Genomic DNA, 14189 nt, shown 5'->3' with positions numbered 1-14189 from the left:
TCAACGGAAAGACTAAAAAAGGAAAATTGCTGACAAATGTAAAAAATATCTAAACAAAAACTATAAAACACAAAAGTTATTCATTTTTGTTTTATATTAACATGTGAACCAAGGAAACATTTTATTAAGATTACTTTATTCATTTTCGATCTCTTTCTACAGATATACATATATATATATATTTTTGTTTTTAATTACTGGAAAAATAAATATTGTTATTATCATTAGGTACATGTTTGCACGTTTTCTTTTATAAATCTGCAATGCGATTGAATTTATAAACGTTGCCTATTTCATTTGCCACAAAAAAATATTACCAAAATGAAGAACATCGACAAGCTTCACGGTCTTCTGGCGCGATCGCGCAATTGTTCCGATCGGGAAACCGTGAGCAGACACTACTCTTCTGATCCTGTGATTTCTTAATACATCGCATTTAACACCGATACGTAAGATACAGAAGCTTTCATAATCTGAAAAGGTTATTTGCGACAGTGACGTGCGAGCGCTTTAAAAAAATAGCTACGTTAAAAATAAGGGTCATACGGTGGGTACCGTAAAATGTCTTCGCACGTGAAGTTACGGCATTACCATGTTGCAAAACGCGTTATGGCGTAACGTCAACTTCACTGTGGAAAGGCATTGTTGGAATTCGAGTGTATTTTATATAAGATATGTGTGTCTTACATTTGTAAATCCTTCTAGAGTTAAATCAACGACTCTTCCCGCAGTGATCGTCAGTCGTTTTTGGCATCTCACCATCATGAAGAATAAAATGCGACTGTCACTCGACGGCATGTCGTACCAAAGTGAATCGTATACTGCATCACCGATCGACTTACTCTGGAGAAAGAGAGAGAGATTGAGGGAATTGGATACTGTGTGTGTAAATTCTACACCAAAATTCTATTACCAAAAACAGAGCAAACAATATTATTTTTGTTTTCTTCAAAGAGACATTTCTTGGTTTCAATGTTATTTTTAAATCATCAAGTATAGCAAATTACACAATTGGCAAACACGTATTTACGACATTTGCGATGTTACGTAAACAGAAACATCGCACGTTGCAACAAATACGTATCTGAAATATTTAAAATCGACTCACACACCTTGGCGCTCAAATATTCTCCGGCGAAGCAGAATATGAAAGCTTCTAGTGTTATCGCCACGTAATAACTCACAGACTTGATCAAACCTGTTGCGTCCTTTCCGCTACTGATGGTCTAAAATACGAGAGAAGATGATTCAACAGTTCTTTCTCTCACAAAAAGAATAAGAAACAATCGATCTTACGGTTATAATCACAAAACCGGTGCAACAAATAACCAAGGTGTTCCACAACAGTTGTATCAGCGCGATGTGTGTGTACAGATTTTCGATATTTTCGGATAAGGTGATGATTCTCTGATGCTTGTGAATAATGTTTCTGATGACGATCAAAAATGTACCGCGATTGTATTTGCCGTTGGAAATGTCGACCAAGTTTTGTCGTAAGATATCGATTTGGCCGCTTACATGAAGTATCTGAAAACGCAAAACAACATAAAATATTTCTTTAATTTAATTGTTTTCAGATTAACAATCTTCAACAATCTTCTTGGACAATCGTGTACGTGTTGCAAACTACTTACTAGGCTGACGAGCATCGCGTTTATAAAACCAACTACGGAGGCTATTATCAAGTCGTATATAAACTGTATGACTAAAAAACACTCGAAGATCGGCGAGTTGCTAACTTCGAAAGGTAATTCCATTTTTATGGGAAGTTCTCGCGAATGATTGTTCATCCGATTGGCGTCGTCTACCGACTGCAGCATGTGCTCGCCTATCGTAAGGAAAAAAGTGGAAAAAGCGTAGATGGCGAACAGTACATTGGAAAAACGTTGAGCCAGATCACTCATGCTCGTCATCGTGGACACGTACGAATCGTTGACAGCGCATTCTTTCCAATCTTGCTCCATTGCTCTCACAATATTATGAAATATTCTACAGAAAGATACACACATTTGGCGTAAAATAATTAATAAATAAATATCTTTTTAATATAATACGATGCATTCAGAGACTCATGTTGCGCGCGCAAGATTTTTGATGTAATTTCAGTGATGCTAGTCAGAAATCAAATATACTTGTGTGTTTGACATAAAAAAAAAAAAAAAAAAAACGAGTCTTACCCACGATTCCGCCATAAAACACAAAGCTTAACACAGGCGAGAGTATATCCCAAGGTAAGACTGAGACAGTCCATCAGGAGCCAAAGATCGTCCAATGTAAAATGCGCGATTATATACGCGTATTGATAATATTGCACTATTCCTATCGACGTTATGTAGCTCAACCAATAGAAACTCGCGTAAGATAAATCCGGCCACAGGCCTATGAAACGGAAACTGATTTCGATCGAATAACTAATGGTGCTTGCGCGCTTCATCGCTTTTTTGCTAACCGCTGAACGTGACAGAAACGTTCGACATCCGCGAATAAAGACGACAAAAAGCGCGTCGTCCGAACACATAGCGCGCGATCACAAACTACAGGACTAAATGATTGCGGCGAAGACAATAGAACACGCACCCTCTTTCTAAATCGACCATGATTATAACTTTGTATTTTTAACGTATCAGGTTTTGCGCGTCTATAGCTCATGTTGTTTAGAAAAAATAGAACGTATATATGTATTTTATTCTCTTTCGAATTGGCGAACAACTTTGTTATCTCATAACATATAATTGCCCCAAAACTTTATACATTATTTCCTTGAAGAACAATTTTATGTCCATTTACAGTCGTCATTAAAACAAATTACACGCGATGTCTTAGCAAAACCAATAGCGTTTAGATACAAAGTAAGAAAAGATAGCGATATTATGGTTGAATAGTTAAAACTGTCGTTGTATAATTTAGCTTATTTTGCGGAGTTTCTTTCCCTTTTGTCTTTGTGTATTATCTTTTTCCTCTTATTTTCGCTTGTATATTCTAGTAAATTCGATTTCGAAGCGAAGAGAAACATTAGCGTCAGGAATCATCAGTTGTAAAAACTGGTTGCGGATGTTTTGTCACTATATTTCTTTACTAATGTCTGCGATTTAAGGCCGTTTAAATTATTAAAAAGTATTTTAAATTATTTAAATCGTATATATTATTTATTTGTGTATTTCGTTAATTTTGTACATGATATGTTTTTAATTTGTATGTCAGTATGTAGCCTTTTACTTTAATAAGCAGAAGGCTGATGCCTTTACAATCTAACAAAGCACGTATTATAATTATAAGAAATATTATTTAAAGCACAATCTACTTACAAGAATGAGAAAAAAATGATATCTCTCACGTTTGTAAAATCAAATAACCTTTCAAATCAAATGACTTTCCCCGCGTTAATTTCTAATCGTTTTTGTGATTTCAGCATCACAAACAATAAAGTCCTGCAATTGTTCGATGAACGACGGCGTCCCAAAAAAGAGATTCATCACTTCGCATCGTTAAATCGATTTACTCTAAAAACACGATACTTATTTTGTTTAAAAAACATAGAAAAAGTTTATTGCTCGAAGTACTGCTGTGTTTTTTATACAGGGATCGTCGCGTTTTTGCAGAAACTTAGCAGTTCGGCGATAAAGTTGATCATCAAAAGGTTCGACATCAAGATTTTTCGCGAACTTGATAATATAAATTCACAAAGGTTCACTTTACAAATGAAAAAACTTTAGATTTTTTTTTTTTTTGATAAATAAAAATCGTAGACTATTTTACAAGTAAGCTCTGCTACATAAAAACTTCTTTCACAATTATCTTGGCGCTTAAAAATTCTCCAGAGTGTAAAAACAACTTGTACAGTTATTTCGATATAAAAACTTTTTTACAGATTTCATCAAACTTGTCGCACTTTCGTCGGTACCGATGGTCTGTAAGCAGAGAAGAAAGAGAGTACATCTTTATTGGAAAAAAAAAAAAAAAAGATCAAATAAAACAGTCGTCTGTCGCCCGTATCACTCACACGTGTAATTACAATTAAAAAATATATATTATACATTCATATATATACCTACGTATAGATAATACTTTGAATACACAAAATATATAAATAATTTATTTATTTTCTTTTTAATACATAAAATATCATCACTAATGCATATATAAATATATACGTATTCTCTCTGTCCAACGATGTCGGAAAGCTCCGCCATTTAGAAGATACTGTATTTTATAGTTTCACACCTGGAATATACCCATTTGTATCGTTAAATATAAATGTACTTAATGTCTTCTATATATCCCCAGTAAAATCTGTAGAAAACAAACGTCAAAAAGGCGGTAATTTAAGGTTTGCTGCCGACACCTTGTGTTGCGTGCTTACCTTCTCCCGAGCGCAATATCGTTCACACCTTCCTCTAATACAACGCGTGTAACACGGACACGTACGACGCGGACGTTTTCATAATCTGAGACCAGTTATTTATATTGTTTATGTTGTTCACAGTATTTAAATTTATAGTCAAAGTCACGAAGTGACATACAACAGCGCTTACAGTTGTGAAACCTTCCAACGACAAGTCGGTTATTTTGCCCGCGGTGATGGTCAATCGTTTTTGCGCTCTCAATATCAGAAATATCAAGATCCGACACTCGCTGGGCGTCAGATCGTACCAGAAACACTCGTACGCGGCGTCACCGATGGATTTACTCTGCAATGGTAATCAGTTTTCACGATAAAAATCGCGTCTATATAATAATTACATTTGTTTCTTTTTAGAAGCACAACTTTTTCCATAAGAATTCTACGATGCTACTACCGTCGCTACGCTTCCTCGCGCTGACCTTAGCGCTGAGATATTCTCCGGCGTAGCAAAAGACGAACGCCTCGAGAGTTATCGCGACGTAAAAGATGAGAGACTTCGTTATCACCGTGGCTCCTTCCTCCGTGCCGACGGACTGCAACGTGAAAATTTATTTCTTTGCATTTGATGTCGCAAGTCAAAGTATCGCGTATATTTGTTATTATTCACGTTTGTGAATATTTTACACGTCTAATAGAAAATAATATTTATTTATATTTTTATAAGTGTACTTTATTTATTATAATATTTATATGCGTACTATATTTATTATAATACTTTGTTGTATTTATTTATTTATTTCTTTACTTTGATTTACCAGACTAGGTTCTCTCGTGAAGAGAAATCGCGCGCACAATTAAAATCGCGTTTTGTTACGCGCGTATAATTGCGACTTACTATTATCATCATAAAGCCTATGCAACAGATAACCAGTGTGTTCCAGATGAACTGAAGTAACGCGATATTCGAGAACAGATCCTCGATGCTGTCCGACAGATCGATGATTCTTTGATGTCTGTTAATCAGATTCTTGATGTCGCTCGAACAAGATTTCGACGGATGTTTCTTGGGAGAAATTCCCAGCAAACCTTGCCGCACAATGTCAATCTGACCGCTCACGTGCAAAATCTACAACGTACGTTCACAATTTCATGCGGTAATTAAAGTTACGAAATTACAACCCGATCAGATCAGATTGAAACTCACCAGTGTGACGAGCAAAGCGTTCAACGTAGCGATGACGCAAGCTACCGATAGATCGTGAAACAATTGGATTATCAGCACCAGTTCGAAAACCGGCGAACTGTCGATGTCAAAGGGAAATTCCATTTTAATGGGTAACTCGCGAGCTGAAGCCTCTTTGTTCCTCTTGTTGATCATCGATCGCAGTATCGGTCCTCCGATCGTGTAAAAGAACACAGCCAGCGCGTTCGTTGTGATCATTACGTTCGAGCACTGGCGCGAAAAATCGGCGTGTCTCGTCATTGTGATCGCATCCGAACTGATTGCAATTCCGTCGCACCAATCCTTATCCATCATATCCAGAATAACGTACAACTTGCTACAGAGAACGATTTTTTACGTTTACGATCAAATAAACACGAACAGACGCACTTCTCTTTTATCCGCGGGAGTGTCTTACCGACGATTGAACCAGAGATTGATCAGCTTGAGAAACGACAGACTGTAGCCCAACGTGATGCTCAAACCGTCTATGGTGTCGGAGAGATCGCTGATATTGAAGTGCGTCAAAATATACGAATATTGAAAATATTGCATTATCGCCACAGACGCGATGTAAGTCCACCAGTTGACGTTCGCGTATACGCCGCAACGCGGCCATATTCCGATAAAACGTAAACCCATTTCGACCGACTCGCTAATGGTGGTCGTGCGCTCAGCCGTTGCGTCTTTGTTTAACTTCAACATTATTTTCTCTCAAAACGTCGCGGACGTCTATCATTCCCGTTAGATTTCATCGACGTAATATCCGAAGTGCGCAAGACAACAAAGAGCGCAAAGACAGTAGTGAGCCGATCAATGATAATTATACGCGCGTGGAAATTGCGAAAAAAAAACCACTTACTGTGAATTACAGCGTTCAAAGATAATTGAGATGTGTGAAATAAGCGTCGAGTTTTTTTTCCGGATGGGAAAAAAGTGAATTTTTTGCTTATATAATTCGTCGCGAAATTATTTGTGCTTTTAAAAACAAAATACAGTGTAAAGACGAGTAAACGCATTCGTAGAAGAGCGAACAATGAGATGTAAAAAGTGAATCCTCGAGAAGTAAAAAATGAACGGAACACTGCAAATGGACGATATGCCGCACGATAGATCTTCAAAATCCGTAAACTTATATTTGAGATATTTTTATTATGTAAATATACTTAACTAAATATGTTTGTAAATATGTTTACTTGAGAAAGAAAGAGAAAGAAAAATTTTAGATAAGAGATTTAAAAGTAGATGTTAAATTACTTTTTTTTATCAAAATACACGCATGCAAATATATCGATCGTGAAAATCTAAAATTGTTTATTATGACTGCGGAAAGTAACTTCTTACATCGTCTACATCTAGCTATATGATTTGCGTAATCGTCGATTATAGATCTTGAATCGATAGATAGATCCTAACGAATCAATATATGCGTATAAATAAACTGGACACGAAGATTCGTCTCTAATACATCGCATGCAGTACCGATATATACGAAACAGATGCTTTTACGATCTAAAACAATATTAAATAATGCGATAAAATAAAATAAAAAAATTAGAAAGTGAATATATAAATTATATCGCTCGCGGATGTCAAAGTTCAATTAAATATTCGCATAAATAGTTTTCTGTTCTATTTCTATTATGTAACTTGTCGTAAAGATAATCTTAAAAAATGTATTGTATAACAAATTAAATCGATAAGTCTAGTAAATAATTTCCTTAGTAACAAAAACAAACTCTCAACAGTTAAATCTTACGCTCGTAAATCTTTCTAGCGACAGATCCATGATTTTTCCAGCTGTGATAGTGAGCCGCCTTTGTGATCTCAATATTATAAACAGGATGAGCTTGCTCTCGCTCGGTGTGAAGTTGTACCAGATGGACTCGTACGCCGTGTCGCCGATCTCTTTGCTCTGGAGAAGTTGTATTGTCAACGTGAGACAAACAAGAACAACTGGAGTCATTAAACTTTTGTACTTGATGAAAGCGGCAATAGTTTGAATGTATAGTTTAACATTGAAATATATATTATATATACAGAAGACAGCATACAAAAAGAGAGAATGAAATTTTCCTGTTTTTTTTTTTGTTTTTTTTTTTTCATTTTGAAATAAAAACGCTTTCTAACACACACATATAATTCTCGTTAAAGATGTATTGCAATATATTCACATACATAAAAAAAGGATTTCTCTTTTTTCAAAAAAGAGAGAAGATAACTTTTTATTTTAGACAGGTGTGCGTTTTCCATGATGAAAAAGTGATTGCCGTTATCTAAAATTATCGAATAAAATATAACCGAATAAATAATATATAACCGAATTCCGTGAAAAGAATTCGTAGATTACGTTTCTACACAATATCAATCAAGCTTAAGAATTAAATTTAATTAATTTCAAAAATTTCTTTTTAATTGTGCGTTCCGACCTTGGCACTGAGATATTCCCCGCAAAAGCAAGGGATAAAGGCTTCCGCCAATGCGTTCACGTAAAACACCACAGCCTTCATCAACATCGAGCTATCGATCGCATCGACATCTTGCGTCGCGCTAATCGACTGCAATATCGAACAAAGATATAGATCGTGTCTTCGAGTTTTTTGTTTTACTGTTTGTTTGTTTGTTTTGTTTTTTTTTCTAGAGAATATAATTATACTCACTGTCACGATCATGTATCCTAAACAACAAGTTACCAGCGTGCTAGTTACAAATTGGATCAAAGCGATGTAACAAAAAATGTTTTCAATTTTGCTCGAGAATATGATGATCTTCTGATGTTTGCCGATCATATGCTTTATGATGATCAGATGTCGATTATGCTCGTTCGAACAAATTTCCTTCAGTGTGTCGCACAAAATGTCTATCTGACCGCTCGTATGAAGAACCTGAAAACAACATACAAGTTTATCTTCTAGAAAAAAAAAAATGTAACGACACATGCAATAACTTGATAATTTTTTTGTATAAAAAATAATTAGAGATGAAACAAAGAAGGCTCTTGTCTTTTTTTTACCGCTGAAAAAAAAGAGAAAAAGCACTCGAAGTTTATCTTCGATAACGAATCTCCAGTGTGTTCTCAATCCCAATTGTGTGCGCGCAAAGTATATTGTTGACACAAATAAAACCAATCTGTTTCAATGCGTCACACAACAACTTCGCACTACAAAATTTCACTTGAGATTATGTACAAGAGACGGCCTAAAAAAAAAACACTAATAGAATATCTTTGCAGATTTTGCCACTTACTAACGTGATAATGAGCGAGTTTAATATCCCAGTTACGACGGAAGCTGTCAGCAAATGAAAAAATTCCAGACACGTGACGAGCTCGTACAGCGGCGACTCGTTGCACTCGAACGGAAGTTGCATCTTCAACACGAACTCGCGAGTGGACGTCTCGCTCACGTCGACATTGTGATCGTCGACGTGAAAAGTCACGCCAATGCCGTAAAGAATTACCGCCACCGAATGAAATCCGATCATCACGTTGAGAAAACGCCGTGACAAATTGGCTTTGCTCGTTATGATGCGCACGTTGCTGATCGCAGTTTCTTTCCAATCGCTAGCCATCGCAGCTAGGACATCGTAAAATATACTACGGCAGTTTATTTTCATGTGCAAGCGTACGTGTACTTACGCGAGATCACTGCCAGTTGGAAGATGGAAACAGATGTGTCAAAATTATCATTTCTTTTTATAAGAAAGAAAGATTGATCTTTTTATTGCATATTCGGGAATAAGTTCCACTTATATCAATTTTTTATAGAGTTATTTTTACACAGAGAGTTATATAATTTTTTTTAGAGTTATATAATTTTATTTACGTACACAAACGTGTTATCATTGCGATAACATATAATCTCAGTTTCCAACTTCGCGACTAAATTACACTGATTACATATGCGCTATCTTACCGACTATTTAACCATAAAATAATCAATTTTATTAACATCATAGTGTACTCGATGGTGACACTCAAAGCGTCCAGCAAATACGACAGATCGTCATTTTCGAAGTGAAGAACGATCCACCAGTACTGGAAAGTTTGTACGATGCCTATGGTCACTATCCAGGTACTTCGAAACAACACCGCGTACGACGCGTCCGGCCAAATACCGGCAATTCGAAGACCAATTTGCATCGGAAGAGCCAAACCTCTCGAAAAAGTCATTTTAGAACATATTAGCGACGCGCGATTCGCGATTTATGAGAAAAAAACAAAAAAACAAGTAAAAATTGCGCGAAAATTTAACCGAAAATTTGACGGTTCAATTGTCGCATTTGGCGAAACTTGTTACGACTTTGTTAACGTAGCGAAGCTAGAAATTACAGCGTCGATAGATTGCGCACAATTCTAAAACAACTCTATAGCAGCGAGTTGATCATGCGAGGGTCGACTACTACTTAAAAACGCGACCCTAGCAAGATAATCACCGATCAATTGACGGCGACCGTAAGAACAAAACTTTTGTTCTACACAATATAATCAAAGTTGTCAGCAACGGAGAGATAATTGCACGAACGATTACAGAGGTATACAATTACGTTATTTTAATGTAAAAACTGTTGACGATAGGATAGATTAGTCGCTTGAAAAAAAATGTAAACGTTAGCTCTCTTCTATAGAATAACTTGAAAAAACTTGGAATTATGAGGTGAAATATGAGACAGAGAAAAAGAATCATGCGCTTCTACGTACGTACGTACAGTGCAATTGTAACACGCGCAACGTATACTATCGGTAAAATAATATCGTGAAAAAAGTAAGAGTTCCATACACATAAAAAATATGTATAAATGGAGATACAAGAATCAAATACAATATTACATTAAAATAAAGCGATACAGTTTACAGTGATATACAATATGTACTCAAGAGAGTACTCGGAGCGAGAGGCAAACTCCGCGTTGGACTTCTAGCTGTTACGCTGGCCGGAAAGTGGCGCCCTCTAGTCGTCTCAGAAAGAGAAAGACAAACGTATACACATAATATAACACAAAATAATCACAATATAACACAATTTAATGAATATATAATGAGGTTATAGAAAGAAATTGTATAAGTAAAAAAAAATTCATGCTTATTTTTGACAATCAAAAGAGTAAGTAGCGAGAAATCTTAGCACAATTTATTTATTTTTGTAAAAGCATTTTCGACTTGGTGCAGTAAATACGAGACTAGAGCAAACCTATGAAACGTCGGTTTACGGGTCTCTATAATCGGTATCCAGTATCCTTCTTAACTTTATCAATAAGATATTAATACATCGTGTGCAAAACAGATACATATGACGCGGAGGCTTTTAAAATCTGAAAAACAATTGTGTAATTATGTTACAGCATAAACGTGGAAGAATGAAAAATACTGTACAGTGAACCCTTGTTTATCCGGATCTCTTTTATCCGGAACAATTTGAGGCCCAACCTCTATTATACAGACCGATAGTTCGTATTGTAGGAATCGACAGTCCGTATAATAGAGGTTGGGCCTCGGTTATCCGAACTATCTTGTCCCCCGATCGGTTCCGGATAAACGATCCGGTTTCACTCTATAGAGTGAACGTGTACGAGAGAGAGTGACCGCTTATACGTGTCAGTGAATACATCCCCATCACGTAACAAAAAGTCGGGCCCAACCCTCTTTTATGATGTCGACCGGCCTGATTTTTTAATAGAGAGTCTCTATCCGGCTTTGTCTTTTTTAATGCGTACTTTCCTTCAAGCGATTAGAGGATTACATATTGAAAGGAAAATAAATTTGCTGTTTTTTTTTCGCGTATGTTGGTATTGCGACAACTCCCGAATCATCGACACGTAAGCGGCACTGTGATTTCCAAAACGTTTCCACAAAATCTTATCGTTGATAAAAATCTTACATTCGTGAATTCTTCCAATGACAAGTTTATGAACTTCCCCGCGGTAATCGTCAGCTGTTTTTGCGATCTCATTATCAGAAACAACAGAAATCGGCAATCTCGAGGTTTGAGGACGTACCAAACCGATTCGTATGCCGCGTCACCGATTGTTTTACTCTGAAAATATAATACAAATAAAAGCATTAAAAGCACAAAGAAAAACGTCGCGACTTACTAATTCACTCAAGTATATATCAGCTTAATTTTCTAATATCAGCAATCTCTAATAAGTTTTTAACAGTTTCAGCACGGAAGAGGAACACGTTTCTGATGAATTATTTTTCGGATGCTTACTTTATTGCTAAGATATTCGCCAACAAAACAGAAGATAAACGCCTCCAGGATAATAGAAATGTAGAAAAAAGTTGTCCTTATTAACATCTTGACGCTTTCATCTGTACCTAACGACTGTAAATCGAAAAATCAGTTATAGAAAAACTGTCGACGCGACTATATTTATGGAGGTGAAAGTCTCAGTTTGCAAAGAGAAAACCCCATCGTTCTAACTTCACACAGCTGACCAATCTCCCCGCTACACATTTAACAAGGCCCAACAGTAAGTACTTCTATAGCATAAGGGTGGGAGTAACAAAACGCAGAGAAAATATTTCTTTGTTTTTTAATTGCAGAACGTACTCACAGTTACTATGAGGAAACCGATGCAGCATATGATCATCGTGTTCGACAGAAATTGCATCAGCGCGATGTGGGTGAATAGACGCTCGATGTTGTTCGAAAAAGCAATAATTTTATGATGCTTGGTAATTAAAGATTTTACAACGGCAGCGGATAAATCATTGTCAGGATCCTTGAGACAGATTTCTCGCAATTGTTGATGTATAATATCTATTTGCCCGCCGATATGTAATATCTAAAAGTTACACAACTTCCACAAGTCGAACTTTACTACAAGTCGAAACTTCACTAAAGCGAAATCTCCGGGACCGCGAATGTAACCGATAATTTGAAATTCTTCTTTCGATATACACTTTTCGGTTCAGCGCATTTGAAACATATCATTGTCTATTTGCGCATGTGTGATCGAACGGTGAGTGTTCAGTAACGAGAAGTCGAAATGAGAGAAGAGAAAGAATTCACCTTAGTGAGGGAAAATTTATTTCACTTTAGTGAAGTTCGATTGTAACTTGTTTGCGATATTTATTTTCCGATCTCGCCTACTCTCGGTTTACTATTCGTGCAAGTGTTCACACAGGATTATATTATTGCCAAAGAGTAGAGGAAGGAGAGAGAGAGTAAGATCAGCGGTCACAACGCGGTCCCGACTCATTAACCCTTTCGCTCCGGCGCGCCTGTGACAAAATGTGAACGGAACGCGTCGATGACAAATTGACACACGGAGTATCCACAACAATTGCGTTTTTGGTTTTAAACTTGTGAAATAAAAAATACAGTTTTTACACAATTATGAGCATATTGTTCATAATTTGAAGACGTTGAGAGATGAATACAATTGGAGCGAAAGGATCAAAGCGTTTGACTTATAAATATAACATAAATATCTTTAAAAACTATAAAACGATATATCTGTGCATATATATATATACCATATATATACTATATTTTACGTAACGCATGTGTGCTGCTGAAAAAGAAGAGAATAGATGGCTAGATTTTACTGTCACGTCACATGAGGCTCTTGCGCGAAACGACCGGAAAAGAAATTGCTTCACAAAATATAGTGACGATATTGTGAAGCATTAAAAATTATATTGACGTATAAATCATAGGAAAGTAACATGAAAAAAACGGAAGTGCACTTCTTCTCTTATAAAAGAGAGAATAAATATTCGAGCGATAATTTTCTAAATAAAGAACGATTGATTTTCAGTTTCTGAATAAAATTAAAAAATATATATATATATATGCGATTTGAGAGAGAGATTACACACAACAAAGCAATATGTAAAATTCACAAACTTACCAAAGTCACAATTAACGCGTCGAGCATACCTATGGTCGAGGCGGCCGCCATTAAGTGAACGAATTGCGCGAAAACCACGGTTTCGTAAATCGGCGAGTTGCAAAATACAAACGGGAATTCCATTTTGATGAGCAATTCTCGGCAATCGTCGCCGATCTGCTTTCGAAAATCGATCGTCACGGTAGTGTAAAGTAACACCGCCGTCGAGTAAACACCGATAATGAATTTTGAGCAACGATGCGAGAGAATCGCTTTGTCGATCATGGCGGGCATGTCGGAATATTCGCGCCAGTCTTCAGACATCGCCGTCAGAATATCGTTGAATATTCTGGAATACGGAACACACTTTGCAACGCTTCGCAAAACCGATTTGCGTTTCTATACGCGTTAAATTGCGCGCACACATAACAATATAACAATGGTATCAATTCGTAAGCAAATTCGATATAAGCAAATACGGTTGTGAGAGATAGATTTTAAAATTATAATTAAAAAAATTACAGAAAATGTATATACACATACCGATTATTGAGCCACAGAATAATCAGCTTGAAGAAGAGTAAGTTGTACGGCAATGTGCAGCTCAAACCGTCTATCAGATTCTGCAGCTCGTTGACGCTCAAGTGAATCAAAATATAGTGATACTGGAAGATCAAGCCTGTTCCCATCACTATCGTCCACATCAGTCTGAAGAAAACAGACGAATTTGGCCATATCCCCGTGAAACGAAGACCGATTTCGATCGGTCGACAGACGGTACTCGACGTT

The 14189-nt window shown here is 36.5% G+C and overlaps 2 protein-coding genes across 2 annotated transcripts; both read right to left on the bottom strand.

Moving 5' to 3' along the window:
* Positions 1–422: 422 nt before the first annotated feature.
* LOC109857298 (odorant receptor 22c-like) lies at positions 423–2434 on the bottom strand. Its single transcript, XM_020433470.1, has 6 exons — positions 2178–2434; positions 1635–1989; positions 1297–1527; positions 1113–1226; positions 688–843; positions 423–473 (listed from the first exon to the last, which is right to left on the bottom strand). Exons 1-6 carry the CDS (start codon positions 2432–2434, stop codon positions 423–425), a joined length of 1164 nt encoding a protein of 387 aa, XP_020289059.1.
* A 1960-nt stretch (positions 2435–4394) lies between these two features.
* Positions 4395–13556, bottom strand: LOC109857335. The gene is made up of 16 exons (XM_020433519.1): positions 13422–13556; positions 12120–12350; positions 11774–11887; positions 11441–11596; positions 10831–10874; positions 9479–9721; positions 8811–9159; positions 8225–8449; positions 7994–8122; positions 7324–7479; positions 5983–6236; positions 5547–5901; positions 5238–5468; positions 4822–4935; positions 4533–4688; positions 4395–4445 (listed from the first exon to the last, which is right to left on the bottom strand). Exons 1-16 carry the CDS (start codon positions 13542–13544, stop codon positions 4395–4397), a joined length of 2931 nt encoding a protein of 976 aa, XP_020289108.1. The 5' UTR covers positions 13545–13556.
* Positions 13557–14189: the final 633 nt, after the last annotated feature.

Source organism: Pseudomyrmex gracilis, unplaced genomic scaffold, assembly GCF_002006095.1.
Source record: "Pseudomyrmex gracilis isolate BER0280 unplaced genomic scaffold, ASM200609v1 scaffold_155, whole genome shotgun sequence".
Classification (NCBI taxonomy): Eukaryota; Metazoa; Arthropoda; class Insecta; order Hymenoptera; family Formicidae; genus Pseudomyrmex; species Pseudomyrmex gracilis.
Note: the sequence above shows the minus strand (reverse complement) of the source record. Positions and strands in the feature narration are given on the sequence as shown.

What these genes read in the sequence shown, in the direction of transcription:
- LOC109857335 (XM_020433519.1), bottom strand. Translation starts at nt 13,544, where the DNA reads ATGGAATTCCCGTTTGTATTTTGCAACTCGCCGATTTACGAAACCGTG. An exon ending in ATTTTATGGTTAAATAGTCG is followed by an intron (nt 9,160 to 9,478) that starts GTAAGATAGCGC and finishes AAACTGCCGTAG; the next exon opens with TATATTTTACGATGTCCTAG. An exon ending in GAGAATATCTCAGCGCTAAG is followed by an intron (nt 4,689 to 4,821) that starts GTCAGCGCGAGG and finishes TTACCATTGCAG; the next exon opens with AGTAAATCCATCGGTGACGC.
- LOC109857298 (XM_020433470.1), bottom strand. Translation starts at nt 2,434, where the DNA reads ATGAAGCGCGCAAGCACCATTAGTTATTCGATCGAAATCAGTTTCCGT. An exon ending in CCGGTTTTGTGATTATAACC is followed by an intron (nt 1,227 to 1,296) that starts GTAAGATCGATT and finishes CTCGTATTTTAG; the next exon opens with ACCATCAGTAGCGGAAAGGA. An exon ending in CTCTAGAAGGATTTACAAAT is followed by an intron (nt 474 to 687) that starts GTAAGACACACA and finishes TAACCTTTTCAG; the next exon opens with ATTATGAAAGCTTCTGTATC.